We start from the raw sequence: 23,150 nt of genomic DNA on the forward strand, positions 1-23,150 counted from the left end.
GCAGAACACTTAGCGATCTCAGATTAAAGGTGTTCATTTGTACACTGCAAATCTAATGCTTAAGCATTTTCTGCTCACTAACAGACTGCAGAAAGGGGTAAAAAAACACCAAGAGTACCACTGACTTTGCAAAGGTATCAGATAGGTAAAATATGCATCACTCTTGACGTAAAAAAGCTATGCTTGCAGGTGCTTGCACATGCCATTTTGAACAGGCAAGCATCATGAATAACACTGATTGTGCAAGTCAGCCTTTGCTTTTAAACAGAAGTAAATTTTATGCAAACTCATTATGAAGCTGCTGAACTGTTGCATTTGCTAATAGGAGAAAACCGGTTTCCTTGTACCTTCTGCAACACAGAATGCAACTCTCAAAGAGCTGAATGACTGCTATCATTTTTGGAAGAGCCAGTGCACAATCCAAGCTAATTGCTGATCATAAAGTTATAGACATACTTTTTTATTTTACCCTTTGACTAAGTAACCGTTTCAAAGAAATGCAGTCAGTCAAGCTCACAGAACACATTCGATATACCTTTATGCAAGGTATACATTCGAAAGCCTTTGTAAAGTGGCTGGAGTGTTTCTGTGGCATAAAAGACAGTTCTGATATTTATCTGTAACTTCCTCTCATCCCTAGTTTGGATGATTTAACTCGGCAGGACCACGAAGCTTGGTGACTCACAACCTTGTAAGTTCCAAATGCACAGAGCTAGTTAAGCAGTAAGTAACAGTAAGGGCGAACTATAATTATCTTCATGTAATCTACGTGGGACAGTAAAAGGGAGTCAGATTTGAAAAGCAAGACACTGTCAGCAACTCAGCGTAGTTACTGAGAAGTGCTAATACTGTTCTTTGCAGAAGGGAGTGCTCATGGTTGGAGCTATCATTGCTGAATGTTTTCCATCTACGTCCACCCTTCTATTCTTTTGTCCCAAGCCATCTGCTGTCTTTCACCATACTCTCTTACATAACAGTATTTACTAACGTTGGGCCCCGAAACTCATCCATTTTAATAGAGCTTAATTTTTTAAATTCATAACCAATATAGTTACAGACAAGCAGATCACAACAGAAGCGGTGTAGGTTTCTCCTAGAAGAAGCAGCTTCCACTAGATCACAATGGGGCGGCTCTGTGATCAAACTGGTTTAGACTTTTGTTCTGCTGTAGGTGTTTAGTTCTTGACCCATGGGTCCTCCAATGTGAGGAAAAGCTGACCAAGACACCTTTACCTCATAACATGTTTTCAGTCTAACTAAAACAGCAAAGACTAGCAAAGGACTCGTCTTTGTTGCCAGTGAGCACCTGATCAGACACTAAAGATGTAAAACATAAATTTAAAATAAAAAAATCTGTCTGCTTTTTCCACAGCAGTTGGCACTTCTTGATTACTGACTTGTACAGCTATGTAACTGTAAGGAATCCTGATCTGCCTTCAGCCCTCAAGAAAAGAATCCTAAAATTCAGCTTGGAATGTGCAACTCAAGACTTACTTTCTTCAGTTTAACCATCAGTCATGGGTAATGTAGATTCCACAGGCTTCACTCTCCCCTCTCATACCCCTGTGGTCACCTCACATCTTCAATAAGGTTGTAAAGCACAGTAAGTGACAGCAAAACTAAACACTTCAATTAATGCGATTGCTAACAAATCTAATTAAACACAGACTGCAAGAGAATCCAGCTTACTATTCCACTGCCATAGTAGATCTTCAGTACTGGAGACTATGACAAGTGCCAAGTCTGATGCAAACAGTCTCTGTTTCCTCAATGTCAATTTTCTGACACTGCAAATTAACTACAGGTGGGATTTTGTGTGTGTTTTCTTTAAGAAGAGGAGGAAAAAACAAAAACCAAAAAACTGCAAACAAAAAAAACCCCAACAAACAAAACCACCACCCCCTCTCAAAGCTTAGTGGGGGGATAATCCAAGAACCTATAACACACTCAGGGCATTTTATACGGGGCTGTTGGTAACACCAAGGATTAAAATGCAGTTTTGAGATCTGAGAAGTTGAGCATAAACTGATCTCAAAAACAAAATTAAAAAATAGAAAAGTTAAAAAAATGTTTATGTCAAGGTGCCAGAGACAAAAAGACAACTGTACAAATGACAAGGCAATCCAACTAAACTTCTTTACAATGGCACCACCGCAACATAAGTGAAATGAAGGGGGGAAAAAATCCTCCTATGTGTGAAAATAAATAATTCTACTCCTTTAATAAAAGCTACATATATGTACTGCATGTATAGTCAAAGGATCAATATACAATTAACATGATCTACATCCATGTTTAGAATGTTGGAATGTAAATACAGTATCATGAAACTAAGATTTTACAGAAATCAATTTCTCTACAAAACTACCTTTGACAACTTCTATGTTATTTTCCGTACTTATTTGCAAAACACATTTAACATTTTTTCTCACCCATAAAAATAACTATGCACTTAAGCAAAGGAATAGAATCAACATAGCTCAGAGAAATACAAGCTGTGGGACCTTCTGTATCAACTACATAAAACTGCTTAAAATTAAGTATATTTAATATTAATATAAAATACCTACTTTCTTACTACAAAATGCACCCCTAACTTCTTGCTTCTCTCTTTGGGAAAATGATCTCTGTCAGGGAGAAGTTACACTTAGTATGCTAAAGCTTAGTATGCTTAAGACAGACACATACTCCACTATGATTATATTTTATTTTGACAAAAGAATATCCAGCTTTTGCCTCAAATTATTTGCTACACAACGTCAAAATAAATCCTATAATAGGAAGAAACAAAAAGGAAAACAAGAATGAAAACCCAGTTATTCACTCTCTGATCACTACCATATGTACGTTAAAGGTAATGCTTAAGAATATCTAAAATTAAAAAAGTACACTGAAATAACAAAAGAAAGGATACATAACAAGCCACAAATTCTTATGTAAGAATTATCGGCAGATTAACAGCCATCTCATAGTCACAGGCAAGCTTTTAATTCCCTTGCCTTTAAACTAAGCTTATAAAAAGAAAAAATACCTACTGGTGTCTGCCTGGCTGCCCACGCTGATGTATCTGTCATTTCCAGGAAGGGCTGTTTGGTAGTAAGTTGCCTCCTCTAGCTGGGGAACTTTGGCATTCTTCGCGGTGAGGAAAGCCACAGCCAACTCCAGATTACCATTGCTGTCCTTTAAGCATCAACAGAAAAGGCAATCAGAGTCCCTTCATCCTTTTTAAATCTTTCTAAATAGCGAAGAACAAAATAACAAGCAACTTATAAGATCAATGATGTTGTATTTTCAGATGAAATATTAGAAAGTTTACAAACTTGACATATATTGCATAATTCACTATTTTTAACCAAAATAAAGATAAAACATCTTATAAAAATTTACTCAGGTAGGATTTCCACTTATTTCAGAAAATAACTAAAGCTCTTGTAGTTTCAGTCAATCCCTCAACAAGCATAATCAGCACACTCTCAGATTTCAACAGCAGTCAGCTGAATTCTTCTGAAAAAGCTATCATTTCATTTTTAGAGCCAGGAATACCGGCTTTTGAGGTGTAATTGTGTACGTTATTTATGCTGAATCTGACACAACAACTCTATATATACACCTCATTTAAATTCACTGAATTTTTATTTATCACGTATAAATGGCTAAAAAGATATGCTTGAGGGAGACGACTTTTTTAATATGATTTGATTTATACATATATTTGGGGAAACAATGCAAAGAGACCTGTCATTCTCTACTTGCATCAAAGAACTCTTCTATGCTGTGAAAGAATTTATAATTGTTTAAAAGAAAATCGTGAAACTATAGCAAATTAGCAAAGGGTGGCAAGTTCAGGGAGAGTTCCTGACTCTACATACGGAGCAGGACCTCCTGTCCATGACAGAAAACTTAACTCCACCTTGACAAGAAAACAAGACTTACGAGGAGTTGACCAGCTACAGAAGCACCACAGTATCTCAAAACACTTTAGGCAGAAGTTAAAAGCAAGTCATACCATTCCTGTGTTATCATTTTTGAACAGCAGATTAATTTTTGTCAGTACCAAAAGAAATCAAGATTCCTTCTAAAATGAACAAGCCATCATTTGCTTTTTCCACCCTGAAATACATCTAAAAGGTGTTCAAACTGTGAATGGAAAGGAAGGAAGGGAAGATACGTAAGAAAGGGTGAGCTTCATAGCTTTCACAATCAGTTAGAAGATGTACACATTCAGCTAGAAGTCAGATACATCCATCTTACCTTCAGTGCCTGTTGTAGTACCTGGATGTCATTGATACCAGTGATCTCCCTCAGCTGATTTAAAAATGTTTGCTGGTGCTAAAAACAAAAACAGATCATCACAATAACATAAGAGCCAAATAAGAACAAAGCCAAAACACTTACAAGAGTGTGCTTCTCTATAAACATTAAAAAGTATCTCCATATAAGCTTTATGCACCACAAAGACGAAGAACCTTTGTTATTCAAGTTTGTCTTGGTTCCTGCAACGTGGGCACTTTTAATTCCCAAATATAATGTTTTTGTATTGTGCATTTTGGTGAGGTTTGGCTTTTTTTTTTAAACAAAACAAAAACAAAAAACCACAACCCAAAAAAATTGATGATGTGGGACATTATGCAACATGGGTTTAAGGCACCTATACAAAGCCACGGCTGGCCCTCCTAAACAAATAAAACTTCACAGCTTCGGTCTTCAAAGGCAGGAGGAGAAATACTTGACCAAATTCCCATCAAAACCAATTCCTTCAACTCCCAATTACTCTCAATCCCACTATTTTCTTAACATACACAATTCCCAGCAATTCCAACATCAAAACTAAGAAATTTATCTTTACTGATTATTTAGATGTTTTAGGAGAAAGGATATAAAAATATCCACAAAAAACAGTTTCTCAAGATTAAAGCAAAACCTAAGGAACCCATCTTAACCACCTTCCTAGCGCAGCTGAATCCAACTCTCCCATATCACAACATCAGTCAGTGTCTGTGACTGAGTTTCAAGTAACACTTGGGAGTTAGAAAAAAGAGGATATGAGTCTATAAAACAGTCAATAAATATGAATTTTGAGGCTTCCCTCCATCCCAAATAAAAATCTGGACCCACTTCTGTTTATAACCAATAGATGATTCTCACTGGTCATGCTTTGATATCACATCACAGAAGCAAAAGGGAGGAAGTAGCATGGAACAATTCTTGAACTCCAGTTAACCATTAAAACCATTTTAACCATTAAAACCATATTAACCATTAAAACAATGAAGAACCAGAGGACTGATCATTGTTTCACACTAACATTTTCCCTTTGGCAGATGGGAAAAGGAGAAAAACTTGGTGGTATTTGCAAGCAGCTTTTCTTTTTTATTGTTTGCCCACCACATCCTGAACTCAAAACAATAATTTGATCTATAAAAGAGAAAATTTTGTTAAAGTACAGACAAAAGTTAAAGCATAGTTTGTTGCTAGACAAAAACCATATTTCCTATCAGTAACAAACTCTCACATGTTATTCTCCAAATTCAATTGAAAAAAAACAACTATAATTGTCTTACCGCTACTTCTAAAATGCTTTTCTTTAGAACTAACTATTTGGAATCAAATATTCAAATACGCTTCTTCTCTCCTTATCACAGCTTTGTATAGAAGAGGAAATTAAGAACTGCATGAATGATGAATTCCCCAGTGTGAAATTAACCTGGCAGGCACTGCTTCATGCCCTAATAAGTTGAAATAGAAGGCGTATGGTTCAGGATGTTTATGAATTACATACACAATCTTCCCTTCATTTATGATCCTAAGGGACATTGCTAACAACCCGACTTGTCTCTCCCCCCCCCCAACTTTTCTTTTTAAAAACCTTGCTATTGGCACAAGAAAAGTGAAGTGATGCAGGAAAACAAATTCCCTCTCTATCCTCATCTCTCACCCCCTCATTTGTTTACTCTGTGCATTTCATAGCACCGTACAAAGGCAGAACTTGTTTTCCCCTATAAAGTTGGTTTCCTGCCCCTGGGTCCAAGTATTTGGGAGAAGTAATTACAACAGGAGTAATTCAAGTGCAGTGCACGGCAGAAAAACAGATTTCTAATTGTATTTGCTACCAACATGATGGTTAATAACATGGAAAACAGTTTCACTATGAATTATTATAACATGTTATAACAGATTCCTGTATCTTCCACAGTATACATGACACTTGGAAAGGCTGACTGAAGGATATGCGTTGTTAACAGAGATCAGGGAAAAAACAGAAGAGACATAGTTTACCAACAAACAATCTCGTAGCAGTTCAAAATACTGGCTGTTAATTTATGAGCACAGCTGCAACTTATAAACCTAGACATCTGTAGTTTACATCCAGATTTCAGTATTCTGGTGTAAAGACATGGCTCGAGGCCCTCTTCCCAAGGATATACATATTTAACAGCTCAGACTCGAGACACAGATATGCTCCTTTTTCATCAAGAGATTATTTAAGTACCTAAACACATTTTTTTAAGGCACTCAGTACCAAAATTTCTAGATGGTAATAAGTGAACAACACAGAGGATCCTTAAGCATCCTAGTTACAAATGACAGAAATTACGCGGAAAATTAACAGTTATCCTGAATACCTCAAATGGGGTAAACTGCTTTGGTGACACAAACACCTGATTTAGACACTACTGTCATTTCAGGGAAATGTGAACAAGCTGCCATTAATGTCTAAATAAGTTATTTCAAATCATGCATAACTCAAAGGATGACTATACACTTCCCTCCTTAGATGGAGGAGGAAAAAGATAAAAAAGCAAGTAACAAAATAAAAAGTATAATTTAAGTGGTTTCCACCTGATCAGTGCGTTCCCCTAATATCTGCTACCCAATAGACCACCAGGTCTTCAGAAACAATTCTGAAACTGTGTAAGGTAGCTAAAAACTCCTTACTGCAGTATTAGACTGGTGGCGTTCTCTTCCATGCATTCACTGCTTTCCCCTCTCAAATCTGACATAACTGCATGATCTGTACTGTGTATAGACCTTTCTTGCAACTTCATGTTTAACTTTGCGATTATTCTCCTTTATTATTATATTGACAATACACTATCACACATGACACCATTAATACAGGTAATTCTATTTGTTTTCATGACAAGTGACACCAAACTCTTTCTTCATTCATTTATCAGAGGAGAAGACCAAATTTCTTTTTGTTTTTCTTTTCACTTAAGAAGTTTAAGGAACACAATCGTACTCATATTCAGAGAGATGAGATTAAAGTTACATCAAGAATGAAGTAATTAAGTACATCTGCACTTCCTTTAATGCTACTGTGGCCTATAAGATGATTAAAAAACCCCCATATTTTATTACTATACATGACTGAAGTTTGGAGATCAGTTTCTAATGCAACAGCTGAACAATTAAGTCTCTTCTGTATTGTAACTGATATTTAAAAGAATACTCGTGACAGACTTCCACATACAAAGCATGTCACTCTCCCTTACTGCTATTAATGCTACATCTGATTACATCTACCCTAGAAGCTTTAATCTTCCTGGAGCTTGGGCTATCTTGAGTAGAAGTGACTGTAGCGTGTAGACCCTTAACTGACCATACACACTAATATAGATATGCTAAACAATTGCGTTCATATTTCATTCAAAGGCTTACCAAAAATACAAAAAAAAACCCTCACACCATGCTAAAGCAACCTAAAAAATTAAGAAAGTGGCCTACAAGTATTAACAAACATCTGTACCATCTACACTAATACACTAATGTATGTTAATTAAATCAGGTCAGCAAGGGAGATCCAGAACACAACTCACAGCCCTAATACAAACAAGCCGCTTCCTTTTTTCAACACAGCTCTTTCCCATTTCTCTATTTCTTTTCAAGCTTTCATTAGCAGAGGTTCAAATTCTGACTCACTGCACTTTAGTTCAGCTTAATAAGCAACCTCTCTCTTCAAATGCAGATCCAAAGAGATTATTCCAATAGAACCTAGCGCAACTACCGGTGCAAAGAAACCCACTTTAATTCTTTCAGAGCTTATTTGCCTGCTCTCACTTTTATTTGCCATCCTTTCCTCCAATTTACATGACATAATCCTATAACACAGATTCTCCAGCTTAGTAAGTCAATGCTCCACATGTATCTGCAGAGTGCACCATCAAATGTGTTATGTTATACATGCACACAAATATGTAACGTACACATAAACATAACCCATATAGCCTGAATTGCATTTGACCCAACACTACAAAGGCTCTGGTCTGTGACACCAGACTCTGCAAATGCAAGTACTGCCGGGCAACCCAAATCCCTGTGGGGAAAGGAGATGGTCCTCTTGATTCTACAAGCTGCCCCGAGATCCAACTGCTCACATCCCTCAGTCCCACCACATCACAGAAATTCGTTCCCCAGAGCTTTTGTGAACTATCTATTCTCAGGCTTCCCCCTTCCTCTGGCTCCCAGAGGTATGTGGTATGTATCTCCAGGCTTTCAGCTCTTGGAAGATTTTAACTAACAGGAAGTGGTCTGATTTTCCTGGATGGAAGCCAAATTTGTATATTAGGAATGCATGCCCTTATTTCCAATTCTTTCCTTTTACAGCCATCCCTCCCTCACAGGAAATGCCCAATTAAGATTATCTGGTTTATAAGCTCACACAATAGCATATTCAGTAGCTGAGCCAGCACCAGTGAAGCAGAAAAAGATTTACAATATTATCTGCTTAGGAAGATGCTGGGCCCAAATAGTTCCATGACAGTACTGTAAACTCTTTGATAACTTATCAAAATCAGACCAAAAAGCTCAATTACACAAACGCTTTATTGGATAAGGCAAATCTTATGAATTGATTGATTCTGAATTCTACTGCAGATAAATTTGGAAGGGAAAAATAGTCTGTTTGTTTTCTCATCTCTGTAGCTTCCCAAGAAGCACATGTGCAAGCTTTAGCTTTATTGATGGCAGCATCCAAATATTTGTATTAGCAACACAAGACAAAACAACCATCTTTAGTTTCCAAGCATAGAAAAAGTAGTATGTTTAGCAATAAATGAGATGGTCCAACCATTACCAGGAGAAAACAAGGCCTACTGCCCCACTACGGAGGTCATTTAAATAGTACATAGTGAAAATGAACTATGGGAATCCCCTCCTTCAAGGGATGAATACTAGTACTAGACACAAAAAAGAAAGGGGGGGAAAACACAAATACCAAGAACAGCATCTTCTCTCAGTTCCTTCAAACAAAACTCACTTACTTTACTTTCCAGTGCAAAATCAATTTATAAGAGCTATTTGTTGGAGGAAAATTCTAATATCAAATATTTCGTGCAATGCCATTCAAGACAATTCTAACACAACCCAAGATGCTGAGGACCTGCTAGGGGTACTGTTTGCAGACAAGTAGCTAATAAGCTAGTTTCATCATATGATGTTGCTGTATTGAGAATACTGAGAGATTATAGGAATGTAATCCTCCCTAAAAAGGCTTTAAGCTTCTGCTACAAACAAACAAAAAATAAGAAATGTACAAAGGAGGAGTATACTACAGACTCTCAATTACTAGTGTGAAAGTCATTTTATGCCACATTAACTATATCTCCCAGGAACACTTAAAAGGCCCCCATACACTGCTGAGCATTATGGCTTCCAGCAACACAGATACACTCACCACCAACTAAATATGCTGTTGGTCAAGTTCCAAACAGGCTAATAAAACCTAACTCCTTCCAAGAAGATATTAGGTTGAAACACAGGGAAAACAGAGTCAGCTCCAGAAGGTTTTGCTGCGTGGCTTTGCTCTTAACCATCTCTTTCCTCAAGATTTCTGTGTATTTGTGTACAGAATAAGCATACATACATGAATAGGTAAATTAAAAAGTGGGTATATGTATACATATATTTTTAAAAGCAGTATTTTTCTAGTGCAAAGACCAAGTTAAATCCCTGCACTGTCTTTAAGGTGTTCATTCTTACAGTACCTTCCTAAGACACAGCAAAATTATGTTCCCTTGCCTGGTATGTGCTAACCAGGTTACCTGTTGTTCAGTCATGGAGAGAGAATCCTCTGCACAACACCGTATCCACTAAGAAACTGGGTAAAGGTATATTTTTATACACACAAAAATGCAAAATGCATCTCAGCTTTGGCTTGGACAAAATCACCAGTGGAGAGCAAAGGACATATACAGAGACTGCAGATTTTCAGTCCAGGATTGCTCCAGACAGACTGCCAAAACCTGCCAATAACAGCAGCAGCTTGTGCAAAGCAGACAATCGCCCACCTGCAACTGCACTGCAAGCAAACTTACTTCAAGGAAGCAAAAGGACACGCTGTTCTCACAGGAAAGACTACTGCCCAGGGTGCCATGATTTTACTGTAGCAGCTATTTAAAATGTTCTTTTGCATGCCTTTTAAACAATTCATGAAACTTTGTTCATCTAAGGTCTAAGAGGATGCAGCGAAAACCCACATTTTAACTTCCCACCTTGAGATATTTTCCTTTGCATCCCAGTCACAGCTTAACTCATCACTTCAAATATAAGCTATTCTGTCTCACCTTTGAGGCTCTTCAGAGTCCTTTCATTTATTAACTGTTACTGACAGACGAAGACCTACCTCTCAACTCCCTTCAAGTGTTTATCTTTTTTATGGGTATGATTTTGTTTTTTTTCCAAATAACCATCATGATAATCTCACCCTGCTCTGCACAAGACAGAAGAGCTCCCAAGAAAACAATTCCAAGCTAGTCCCTTCATTCTTGCTCTGCTGTGATGATAATGGGGACAACTCCACTAGGAACAAAACAACCAAATCTGGAAGCTGTAAGCGTCCTCAACTGGGTTGAATCCCAGACTCTGCAATACTTGCAAACAATAAAGTTTAAAGGTGCCATCAGACCACAGGCTGCTTCTGATGAGTAGGCTGTCCTTTGCAGGCTGTAGCTCCTGCCAGTGCTGGCCAGCCTAAACTGATGTTGCCAGATGCCACCCACTCTGGTCATGAGACACTCCTCCCTTGGATCCAGCACTGGCACTTGCCTGAACCTCCGACAAGCCAGCCCCAGCTCTCAATAAACCATCAGAAAACCACCTTGCTTCTGATTAATTTCTTGCTGTCTTAGTGAGCCAGGGTTGGGACAAGAGAGAGGACAAGACAAAGACTGTGCCTATTCCCACTGGATTAAACTGTTGTGGAGCAGTAGTCTTATAAAAATAAATTGGTTTTTTGCCTTCATTTTAATCTAAATTTTATCCAGTCAGAGACAAGTCCTACTTAGGCATTATTGCAGAGAACTTACTCCAACAAGAGATGAATATAAAATTTACACAGCAACAGGGATCTGATGCTCCTGCCATGCCTCAGTGGTCAAAGCCGCACACCATGTAAATGCATACGCTCAAGCCCACTCCTGCATGAACTGAAACTGTGCATGCTGTTCTCTGCTTCCTGGTTTAGGTGTTCACATCCAAAAAGACTTCATTTATGCAACTGTTAATGGTGCAAGTATCAAAGATCCCACCTCATACAACTCCACTATACTACCTAGCTAAGTGATAGCAGGGAAGATTTCACAAACAATTTTTGTACACTAAATTCAGAATAGTACAGCACAGAAATCCTAAATAAAAGTCACACTGAACTTTTTAGGACAGGTCGGTATTACAAAGAGTCTATGGTATTCAACAGCAGCGACACATATGGGCAAAGAGACTAGCTGTCTGTTGAACAGAATTGAAAAAAATAACAGAGAGCCTTTTGATAAAGGCTCTTTAAAAAAAAAAAAAAATCTCTAATCTGACTTCCAGGGCCTGGTGTGCACATACCCAGCCACGCTGGGCCTCCAGTCTTCCAAGAGCAACAGTCCCATAAACAAAAGGCTACCTTCAGCAGCTCAGCCCAAGCCTGGGGCACCCCAATGCTCTCAGCAGGACCCATAGGCTCCCCAGCAGCTCAGCCAGCCAGTGCGCAGCTCCTGACCACCCTGCCTTCTGCTGCCCACTTCCTGGGCCACAAGAAATTAGGTGAAATGACACAGGGGAGTGGTGAAAAAGGGCAGCGGGGAGGACCTCCACCCCACTGCAGTGAGGCCTTCCATAGATTAACTTAAACTGCAGCCTCAATAGATTACCCCAGCCCAACTTTTAATCCAAGGTGCATTACAAGACAATTCCATCACAAAACTCACGCACCATTATTTGCAGTATTCAGTAAAATAATTTAATAGCTTATTCTGCCCTCTACCAATAACTTAAAAAGAAATCCTGTGAAGAGACACACCTTATTGGCTGGGGTGGGAGGAATGGTGGACTGCTGGGATAAATCAACTCCTCAGAAGAACAAGACTTCAAATAACATTAAGTCACCTAAAATCTGTGGCAGTATTTAATAAGTTGCCTGCAAGGTGACAGGTTTCCGACAGCAGTTCCATCTTCTCCAGCGAGACAGACTTCCCCAGGTCAAGCACGAGGTAGCCGCTGGCACGTGCGGCATCCCTGCAGAAAGGCCACTTCAACACCAAGGACTGTTGGCTTCTGAAGGTCAATGAGCAGCTTTTATTTTCATTAGGTAATAAACTCAATGGATGCAGATGACATTAGAATTAAAATGAACCTCAAACACAACAGAGACGCTATAGTATTTAAAAATATGTTAAGATTTGTACTGAGGATTAGCATATAGTTTTACTACCTCACAATTAAAGAAATAGTAAATTCAGCACAGTACTCCACAGAAAGCAGCTGGAATTTTCCAGGTTGCTTTCTTTCAGAAAGAAAGAAAAAAAGAAATCCTGACAATCTTTTCTTTTTAATGGGCTTTGAACTACCTTATCTTGAAGTGCCCATTTGCCACAAGTCCCACAGAAAGCTGAATGTTTTAGGAGATCATCCCTAGAAACTTATAAGAACTTCTGTTTATAACCGCTATTCGTTACAATTCAGCCCTGTCCATCTTCCCCATTTGGTGGTGTCCTGGTAGTATCACCAATGGTGACTTTCTCCATCTTTCTTCCCCATACACCTAGCTGAAACTTCATAGACTGACTTGAGTAAAAAGTGTATGAAATAATCCTCTAGAGAGTTCACATCTTTGAAAAATAATGTGAAACATAAAATTTACAATTATTTCCAGCAGTAACATTAGGTAAGGGGACAATTACTGTTCTGTCAGGGTTCTCAAAAGAGACGTCACACAAGACTAGAAGCAACTTGTAGAAGTTACCAGTAAGTTATGGGGTTTTTTTTTCAATTTCCAAACAAAGGAATACTGAGGAAAAGACAAGACTTAATTCTAGTACCCCATTTTAAAAAAAAGGAAAAAAGTTATAAACTTACATGCCTGAATCAAAAATGTTCACTGATTACCATCACCAAATAATTATACTGTCATAATGTAAGAAAATACAATGGTACCGGGAAAGTCTCTAAATGAAAAGAGCACAGTCTTCAAACATGAGAAATTACATGAGAGACACGAGCAGACCTTGAAGAAAAGCTCACAAATGAGAAAGTAGGTAATACCAAAAAGGGAAACGCTTGCTTTGCAAGCTGTCCAAAAGATATTTAGCCATTTTGTTTAAAAAAATAAAATAAAAAAATACACAGATATTTACAATTTTAACAACTTCCATTCTGTATTTTCCCATGATTCTGCACCAAAACAAAGCAAAAGTTAAAAACTGCAAAATACAGAAACACTTCCTCAGTCATAACATCAGATTTATAGGATACAATGAAATACATAGTATTGTCTCCTAACCAGGCCTGTCTACCTATGCACTTTGGAAAGCGTTAAAAAAGTACATTTCCAGCACCTGTGGTTCCATAAGAAATTACTTTTTCAAAGCAGCTCACTTTCAGAGGAATAAAATGAAACTGAACACAAAAGATAAGTGGAGTAGGACTCTGTTCTTGCTATCTTCTCTTCTTCTAAGAATGATGTCATGTGCCTGTGTACACTCAACCTTTTCCAGCTGCATATACCCGAATGTAAGTGAATACTATTTTCAACTTCCATGTAGCACTTTTTTTCCTGGCTTAATCCCAGTGAAAACACAGTTAAATTCAAGGCCTTGAAGACTTGCATGGGGTTTTTGGTTTTTTTTAATAGAAATTTTATTGCAATTCAGAAAGACTAATTTTTTGTTTGAGAGTAAGAATAGAAATTTTCAGCACAGATACCTAACTTTTGAAGTCATACAGCTGTGACAACAGTTGTCACAGAAACCATGTGCGAACTTGAGCCCAGTATTTACTATTCACTAATAGACAGCATTAAATACAGCTACATGAGTCACAATCCAAAACTTTTACATCTTACGCTCAGACTCTAATCTGAAGTGAATGTCCTGTTTTAATTAGAGGGAGCCCTCTGCATTATGACGTACAACACAAGCGAAATGATCACACATCAACTAGTAATGAGCAACAGAGGCATACAAGGTCATTTTATCCAATTTCCAAGAATTCTTCTAGACCAAGGTAATATAAAAGGGTCAATTAAATTTAAATAGGTATGGATCATGCCTTGAAAACACTAATGCCTGTCTGAAAAAGCATTTACTAAATACATTATTCTGTCTACATGTGTTTACTGTAAAGCTTAAAAATATGCTTTCACCTGATAGCTAAAAAAAGCTTCAGTCAAGTATATTATAAGGACAATCTACATTTGATTGACACCTAAACTTTGATAAGCTGGCCTGTTGCCAATTAGTTGATAACAAACATTTTAAAAGACATGTTGTGCAGGGTATAGATTTTTTCAGCAAGAACTCACCAGTTAAAGTAATTCAGAAACCTGCTATAAACAAAAGCATCAAGTCAAAGCTTTGCAGCATCTCAGAATAAAAGCCATCAGAATTTGCATACCGATATTTCTGCTGCCTTAAAAAAAAATGCTTTGCATACACAAATCTGTGTATGATCACATGTAATGTTTCTGAAGTTAACTTTCCAAAGTTAACCTAGATGCACTCAGTCTTCAAGCTCTTCAGCATCACATATTCTTTGGTTTCCATTTCTCTAACATCTTTACTAGTTAAAGCTGTGGACACTCAGTGTTGCCACCTATCACAACAATGCTGTTTCTGTTATAAGTCCTATCATCAGATAACATTAGGTTTCAAGAAAACTCATGCTGATCCCTCTCAACACGCTCCTGAATTTCACCCATTATGGAAAACAAAAGCAAAAATATGTAGCTAATGACATTTTCAAAGGAATGACAGCTATGAAACATAACTGAAAAAATCATTGGTGTCTTCTTAAATAGCAAAAGTCTACATCTAAATAGATTAAATGTTTTCATTGTGATTTTCAAATGCTCGGAATTAATCATGTTATTAAATCCATGAAAAAACAGTTCATAATTAAACAGACAAGAATTTGCAAAGACTGCTGGAGACGACCAAAGTTAAAGTAATTTTGTGTCAATCTGTCATTTACATCATCTTTAGACCCAATTCTTCCTTCACAGGACTTCACAGGAATCTCAATAGTGATTCAAAATGTGCTTAAAGTCTCATACCTATTGAAGCCTAAAACTACAGACTCTGCACCACATTCACCAGGAAAACTACTGAGTAGCTCAGTGTGTTAAAACCATTCATCTACCAGAAGATACAGCTCTGCAGCTATCAGCAAGGCACCATAACGCCTCTGCCACTGCAGACCACAGACCAGTGTACTCACCCCAAACTATCCATGCAGGGAGGTGTAACCCACTGCAGCAAAGAGACAGACTCACATTCCATTTATTCACTTCTGAAAACCGAGATGCTAACACAGAGCAGAAAGGTAGTACGGACAGGATTACTCAAAAAGAAGCTTCAGGAAAATTTTCCACTAATGGTCCGTAGAGCCTTTAGTCAGTACACTGCAAGTTTTGAAGTCCTAAAGAAATCAAGTGATAAAGAGATGAAAAGCTTGCAATACAATGAGAACATGCAGATTTTAATGCTGCAAGAAAGCAACATTTTAGATGGTGATTATACTCAACCGTGGAACACACTATGGCTGCTCTCGCTCAGCTGAGGTGTGTTGGCACAATACAGCTTATAACAACATTTATATTCAGCACAGCATTCACATAAGGTGACATTAAAACAAACTGACATTCCTTTTTCAGAACACATTGTTGCCAGATTAAAAGCTATAAGCGTTGACAAAAAACAACACGAGATGCCATTTGCATGAACCTGATGAAGGAAATGGGAAAAAGTACCTTTTACTTAGCATAAAGCCTGAGTTTGTACCATCTTGCCATCCTGTTCAGCAGTAAAGCATCTCACCACCTTGACATTACTTCAGCCTAACAGCTTTAGAATACTTTGTCATTATATTTTCTCTGTTTTTTAAAATTAAAAAAAATAAGAACTTATCAGAAAAGTTTCAACTTCACTTAGCTTTACATGCAATTAACTATTGTGATTCCCTGTACCAGCTTTTCCCTATTAATTGTATCTGACCACTCATTGACCAGAACTTTGCACACAGCACAGCTTCAAAGTGAATGGAAGGAGATACCACTCCACCTACTACACACTGAGCTCTCTGGCACTAATTCACATGCAAGTTATATTAGTCTCACTCCAGTCAAGTATTTTCTGCTCTCAGCAGATACTGACTTCTTTAACAACACCCCAACTGATAAAGCATGACAATCAGCTAACAGAAGCGGCCTTTATTTCCAAACTGGGGAAAAAAGACTGAAGTCTACCCTGAATTCATAAAATCATTTTGAAGTACATTGTCAAAACAGCCTTTCTTACATTACTCACCCAATACTCTGGCTTGCTATCTGCATCACGATGCTACACTGCTACCCCAGGCACAAGTCAACAGCTCCCTCATGAGAAGCTGAATTCGCTTAAATTACAGGTGTATCTGCTTACTAAAGACCATCTCGTCTGTAACTCAGTCACTGGGCTTTGACAGAGAAATGTAATCCACCCATCTAAAACAAACAAAACAAAAAGACAACAACAAAAAAACCCAAAATACACACAAAAAAGCCAACACACATACAAACCTTCATTACAATTCAAAGCAACCTTCTCCATCCTTACATAATCACTGGTCATCACAAGAGAACTAGAAAGTGAAAGTGCTCAGGATACTTTCCTTTCCCAGAAAAGCAAAGCAGCTCCCACACGTGGTTTTCCTACTCAGTGAAAACTTTCCTTTATCAGTTCAGGACCCAGCAACCCTCCCCCCTCAGATTTTTAAGAGCTCTGTTCCGCAGTTATTATTGATTTCTTGTACTTACTATTAAAAAAAAAAGTCAAGCTTTTAAAGGAATTTATTCCTACATGAAAACATGTAACTGAACAGACTGCTCTTAAACATTTTGTTTATTTTTTATCTTATGGACTGTCAGGAATATCACATTTGGCTCTTAGCTTTTGCCAGAGGAGCATCTGAGGATTGCAAATTAGTAGCTTCACTACAGAAGCACCCCTGGGTGCCTCAGTAATCCCCAATCACTGGCATTGCCACCAATGGCTGTAAGGGGGTGACTGATAAAGCACTCCAAACAATTCCCAGCACAGGTCATGTGTGAGGGTTAGACACCTCCCAGTTAGTTCTGAAAAGATTTCAAACGAGGCTGAAAAAGCAGCGTCCAGGTCAGCTAGGGCATCAGATTGATTTAAAAACTAGGCCACCACACCAGTCCCCAGACATCTAAATGTTCCTCAACCCAGTCCTTCTCGTGGGCTGAATAGTCAAGACTGTTGACACTTAGGTGTATTCTTTGGCCAGGAAGAGGAGAAGATTTAGCCAGAACCAGAAGAGAAATTATACCCTTCATTCTATCTTTCATTCCTCTTCAGTTAGAGAAGTCCATGAACACCAACAGCATTCACACGATTAAACAGATGATATTTCCTGCCTTAACAGATCTTTTCATGCATAATAGTGCAAGAAAAGCAACAGTTCAATAATTCTCCCACTTACCTTTACAAAGCACTTTCAAAAATGTGAAATATTTTTCTATTTTGAGACATGGGTAATTTTGACCCTTTAATTGAGGTTGATGGGTTTTGTCATATTTTGTACTTGCTGTTCATTGTAGTTGCAGATACTGGGTTATCCTAAAAATATTTTTTTAGGAAGTACTACAGTTATTATTAAATATTACAAAAGGCTAACAGAAAAATGTATGAATCTCACATTTTAATATTCTGAAGCAGTATTTTATTTCCAACTATCAAAAGACAGTTAAAGATATTCTTTCAGATGCTAATGATAGTACTAGAGCTGTAAACTTCTGCTATCACAATCAAAATCATTACTTAACTAAAACTTTTCTAGGATACAACAGTTTTGGAACTTCTTTTGATCATTTCAGAAAGGTGCAGATTCATAGCACGAATAAAGCACCTTTCCACAGAAAGCAAAACTGCATGGCCACCACAAAAAAAACACCCATCCAACCATGCACACATACACTCCTTCCATCAAACCCCATCAGAACATTCACAAAACTAAAAGGCATTCACTATACCAGTTTGAGAAGGGATTTCAAAAGCACTTTGAAGCACTACCCTTTGCACCTTGCTCCAGCTTTCAGAAAACAGAAACAGGTATAAGTAGAAGGTGTAACTACACACAATACTAACTTTTTAATGGCCTTTTTTAATACATAACAAAATACGTATACCTAAGAGTGTGACTCCATAGCACTTCAAGTAATTATTGCAAACTGCTTAGTTGGTACAAACACTTTCAGCCTGGTTATTTTGCTCATCCTGGGCAAAAGAGGTAAATAAAGCTTTCAACATTAGCAGTAGCTGGCACAACCCCCCGGCCTCCCCATATTCAAGCCTGCCACAAGAAGCCTAGTCCAAACACAGGAAGACAGTTCATGGAGAGATATGTAGTTCAACTTCACTACATGATCCAAAGTGCGGATAAAGAAGGACACCTGAATCTTGGAGAAGAACTGACAAGAGCAGCTCTGGCCACACGACGACAGCAAGAGCCTGCAAGCCTCTCAGATCCACCAGACCAGTCAGGAAAGCCTGAACTCAGCTGATTAAAACAAAGATTTTAAAGGTTGCATCCCCAGATGATCATCACTTATCAAGATTAAAAAAACAAACAAACAAAAAAAAAAAAGAGCACTACCCCCCAGACACTTTCCTTGGGTACCAAGTCCTCAATGGATATTCTTTGGAATCACACCTCCTGCCATTCAGGACTGCATCAACATCCCTATTTCAACTGCTGAAGACATATGACTGCGTATTCTTCCATATGAACAACCACTGCAGTATTAAGAAGTCAGTGGCTATTGCATTTAGGAAAGAAAATCAGTCAGGACATATATTAGCAAAATCTTCCAATAAGAAGTACATCAAATAGACAGGACAAGCAGAGAAGCACACACATGAGCTATTACCATTTTCTCCTTAGTACCCCAGAAAAGGGCATGGGAGAGGAAGTAGTATTAGACTGTGCTTAATGCCACATATTATTTCAACCAGTAAATACCCATAAAGGTTTGTGCTCCCTAAAAAACACCGAAGAAACTACAACAAAAACCAAACAAGCTGAGCTGACACACCTAACTTTATTCTACTATTCCTGTGGTTACACTGCCAACATGCTGCTGAATCACAGGTCTGAAATAACAGTGGGTGTGAGAAACTGAAGGACAGATAAAACAGACTTTAAATCCATGTATCAACCAACACTTGGTCTCTCCCCAGGAGAACTTGATAACACACACTGCTGAGAGGCCAGCTATGTGTCACCCTTTGAAACCCAGCTTCTTCAATCTACTGTTCTGAGATGACCATCATGATAATTATTAGAGCTGACACACTGCTGAAACATGTATGACCTCCCCATGACACTTCTTCCAATCATAAGAAAAAATCATTCACCCACCACCACTGCTGAACCTGCTGTGCAAGGGACACTGGCAGAGACAACGATCCGCACAGCACAAGGGGCAGCCTGGGATGGTCTTTCTCTGGGAGGAAAGTCAAAATACATATGTACCAACACAAGCTGTCCCATGGTAGCGGTGAAGAACTGCCTTGAGTAAGGGAATCCTGCAACACACATGCTTTAGCTCTTTAGCAGCAAACTGCCAGACAAAAATAATTTTACTGGACAGAAAATACAGACAGACCAAAATAAGAAGCTACTTCTTTTAACTTCCCAGGCCATTTACCTTTATTCCATGCTTTAGTCTTAATATGAACATTACAGATAACCTACAGACACCTAACAACATTAGAGAAGCATACAAGAACCACGGCAACAAGTGTAATGTTATTAATTACTTGCTTCAGGAGATAAATTACAAGTTTCACCTAGGAATCAAGATGACCAGTAAACATGAAAGAAAAAAAATTCTTTTGACCCAATCGAGATGCTTTAGTTACACAATAAACTAAAGACAGCTTCAGTGGGAAATGGGCTGTTTGTAGCTACAGCATTTATTAATACAAATCTAAACCTCCAAGTACCGCTGAAGTTTGACACATACTTCCTGTATAACAGCAAGAAAACATATGATGAACAATGTTGGGAACCACAGTTCTGAATAAGTTATGCTGATGACTCAGACATCTCTCTTAGAAAGCCAATATATTTCTGCTTGTATGTGGTTTCTTCACACTAACAGCAAACAATCAAGACAAACTTTGAGGTCTCCAGAATAAACTCTCCTTATTTGTGGAGCATGGCATTTCCTTCTTTTGAAGGAAGATGATGTGTTAGTGGTGTGTTAACCTCTCCACCTTTCAACCATTCATCAGCCCACTGGACCTTCACAATTTTTCTTCTTATACATCAATAAGCTGAACAATGTTAAAGTTTGTCAACCAGCTACTGGTTAGTGTCACTAAGCAATGAGATACTCACTTTGGAGTCAAATAATATTTTTTTTTCCCAAAATATTCTCAAGATTGTCCTCCCCCCACTTGGCACACAATTAGAGATAAAGTAGGTAAGAAGGAATTTCAGATAATACAATAATCAGATGATTCAACAGAATCAAAAAAGAAAATCTCTGCCATGAAAAAAAGCTTGCTGCTTTACACACTTCTCTCTCTCTTAAACAAGTAATCATAATCCACAGATGTTGATTAAAACGGTAGAACTACTGCTAATTTCATTTTTTACTGCAGTATGGATTACCACAACCAGTCTCAATAGACTCTTTAAGCTTATTCTTGATTTGCAATTAAAGTAATCCTGAACTACTGACCTGCAAGCAAAAGTTTAGCTGAAAACTGTAACATTTCTTCTTGGGTATTATTGATAGAAAGTGCAAATATGCGGCTCTAACCAGAATCTACCAGTTATTAGGTAACAAAGTATCCCTTACAATCGCTAAGAAATGTTTAAGTAAAGCATCAACAACAGGCTTTGTAAAAGATAACCTCGCTCACAGAACTTGTCAGGTGTGCAGCAGCAAGCACTGAACGAAGTTGTTCAACAGAGAAGACACACACATAGCACAGGACCTGGCAGCAAAACCGCGCTACATTAGCCTGCTAGCACACCTCAATTTAAAACACTAAAAACTGAGGAAGGAAGAGACAAAATTAGGTCTACTCAGCCCTTGCCGTCTTGCTGAAGCAGCCAAAATCAGTACTAACTACCTCCAACTATGACAACAGTCTTTGTCGAGACACGCCCCTCCCTCCAAATAGGCTTCTTGAATGCAAGTTGTACCATCTTAACCAATTATACCTTAATCGCCTCATTCCCACTGTCCACTCTAGCGACTGGAGCCACTACACTTCTACAATGACAATATCAAAGCAAATATATCTTTATCCTTATTATAAGAGCATCATAGAATCACAGAATAGTTTGGGTTGGAAGGGACCTTAATGATCATCCAGTTCTAACACCCCTGCCACGGGCAGGGACATCCCACTAGATCAGGCTGCCCAAGGCCCCATCCAACCTGGCCTGGAACACCTCCAGCTGTTAAGCTCCCTGTTTTTTGTTGACGAAGAAACATTCTCCCGTGCCCCTCGCCTCACCCCACGCGCCCAGCCCCTAACCCCAGCCCCTGCCGCGCCTGCGGGGCTGAGTGACGGCCAGCCGTGTGTCACACGCTGGAAATAGCCATCACCTTTCCCAGCACCCTCCCTGCCTCCCCGCTGCCAGGGCGGTCAGGCACGACCTGCTCCCCTCAACCACAACCCACACCGCAACGGGGGCCAATGGGGCGGCGCGCCACCGCCCCCCCCCCCCCCCCAGGGGACAGAAGGAGGGGTGGGCAAGGGAGCGCCCCGCGGTGCGGGAAGGCCGGGGGGGAAGCTCCCCGCAGTCCCAGGAAGCAGCAGGCGCGGGGAAGGCTGAGGGGAAGCGCCTGGAAGTGCCGAGAGTGCGGGGAGGCTGTGCCTGCCTTCGCGCCAGGCGGCCGGGAAGGACTCGGGGCGCGCGAGGCCGGCGGGCAGAGGCCCCTCGCGCGCGCTGCCAGGCCGCACCCCCCCGCCTCGCGCGCCTTCCCCGCGCTGCGGGCAGGGCCGCTGCGTTCCCCTCACCTTGGCGGCGCCGCCGGGCTGCAGCACGTTCTGCTCCACCGTCATGGCCCCCCGCGCGGCTCCCGGCTGCGCCCCAGGCTCAGCGGGCGGCGCCGTGCGGCACAGCGGCTGGGCCGGGCTGGGAGGTGAAGGAGGAGGAGGAGACGAAGAAGGAGGAGGAGGGGCGGGAGGGGGAGCCCGAGTCACCGCCAGGCGGGCGGGCTGCCGAGGCGGGTGGCCGCCATGGGGCAGCGCGGAGGCGCTCAGGCCCCACCGTCACTGCTGCCCCCGCCCTGCCTGCCCGGAGCCACGCCCCTCGCGCGCGCGCCGAGCCCGCGCTTCCCGCCGCGCGCGGAGTTCCGCGCCGCCCCTCGTCCAGACTGCCGCGCCCGGAGCTCCACACTGCCCCTCGCCCCGCGGAGCTCCGCGCCGCCGCCCCGCCCCGCCCCGTTCGCAGCGGCCGCCTCCATCTTGGCGGCAGCGCCCGCTCCCAGCGGTGCCCACCCGGGCGTGAGGCTTCTCCCAGCCGCTCGCAGGGGTACGAGAAGCAGCTAGTATTGCACAACGTGGAATAGTTTTTATTGAAGCTAAAGCAGAGTTAGGTTTCATCTAAGTAACTGTATTTATTTGTAAGCTATGCGGAAT

General features: G+C 40.0%; 1 protein-coding gene across 4 annotated transcripts in view; it reads right to left on the bottom strand.

The window, feature by feature from the left end:
- USP25 (ubiquitin specific peptidase 25) overlaps positions 1 to 22,783 on the bottom strand; it is a 91,334-nt gene extending 68,551 nt beyond the window's left edge. Inside the window, exons 1-3 of one of the 4 annotated variants that reach the window (XM_054065467.1) lie at positions 22,527 to 22,783; positions 4,252 to 4,329; positions 3,036 to 3,180 (exon numbers count right to left, since the gene is read on the bottom strand). In XM_054065467.1, the coding sequence (XP_053921442.1) occupies positions 3,036 to 3,180; positions 4,252 to 4,329; positions 22,527 to 22,571 (268 nt within the window). In that variant the 5' untranslated portion in view covers positions 22,572 to 22,783. Of the gene's footprint in view, positions 1 to 3,035; positions 3,181 to 4,251; positions 4,330 to 22,526 lie in introns of those variants that run through there. The other 3 variants (XM_054065477.1, XM_054065487.1, XM_054065498.1) reach the window with 3 other exon arrangements.
- Positions 22,784 to 23,150: the final 367 nt, after the last annotated feature.

Source organism: Cuculus canorus, chromosome 1 (genome assembly GCF_017976375.1).
Source record: "Cuculus canorus isolate bCucCan1 chromosome 1, bCucCan1.pri, whole genome shotgun sequence".
Lineage (NCBI taxonomy): Eukaryota > Metazoa > Chordata > Aves > Cuculiformes > Cuculidae > Cuculus > Cuculus canorus.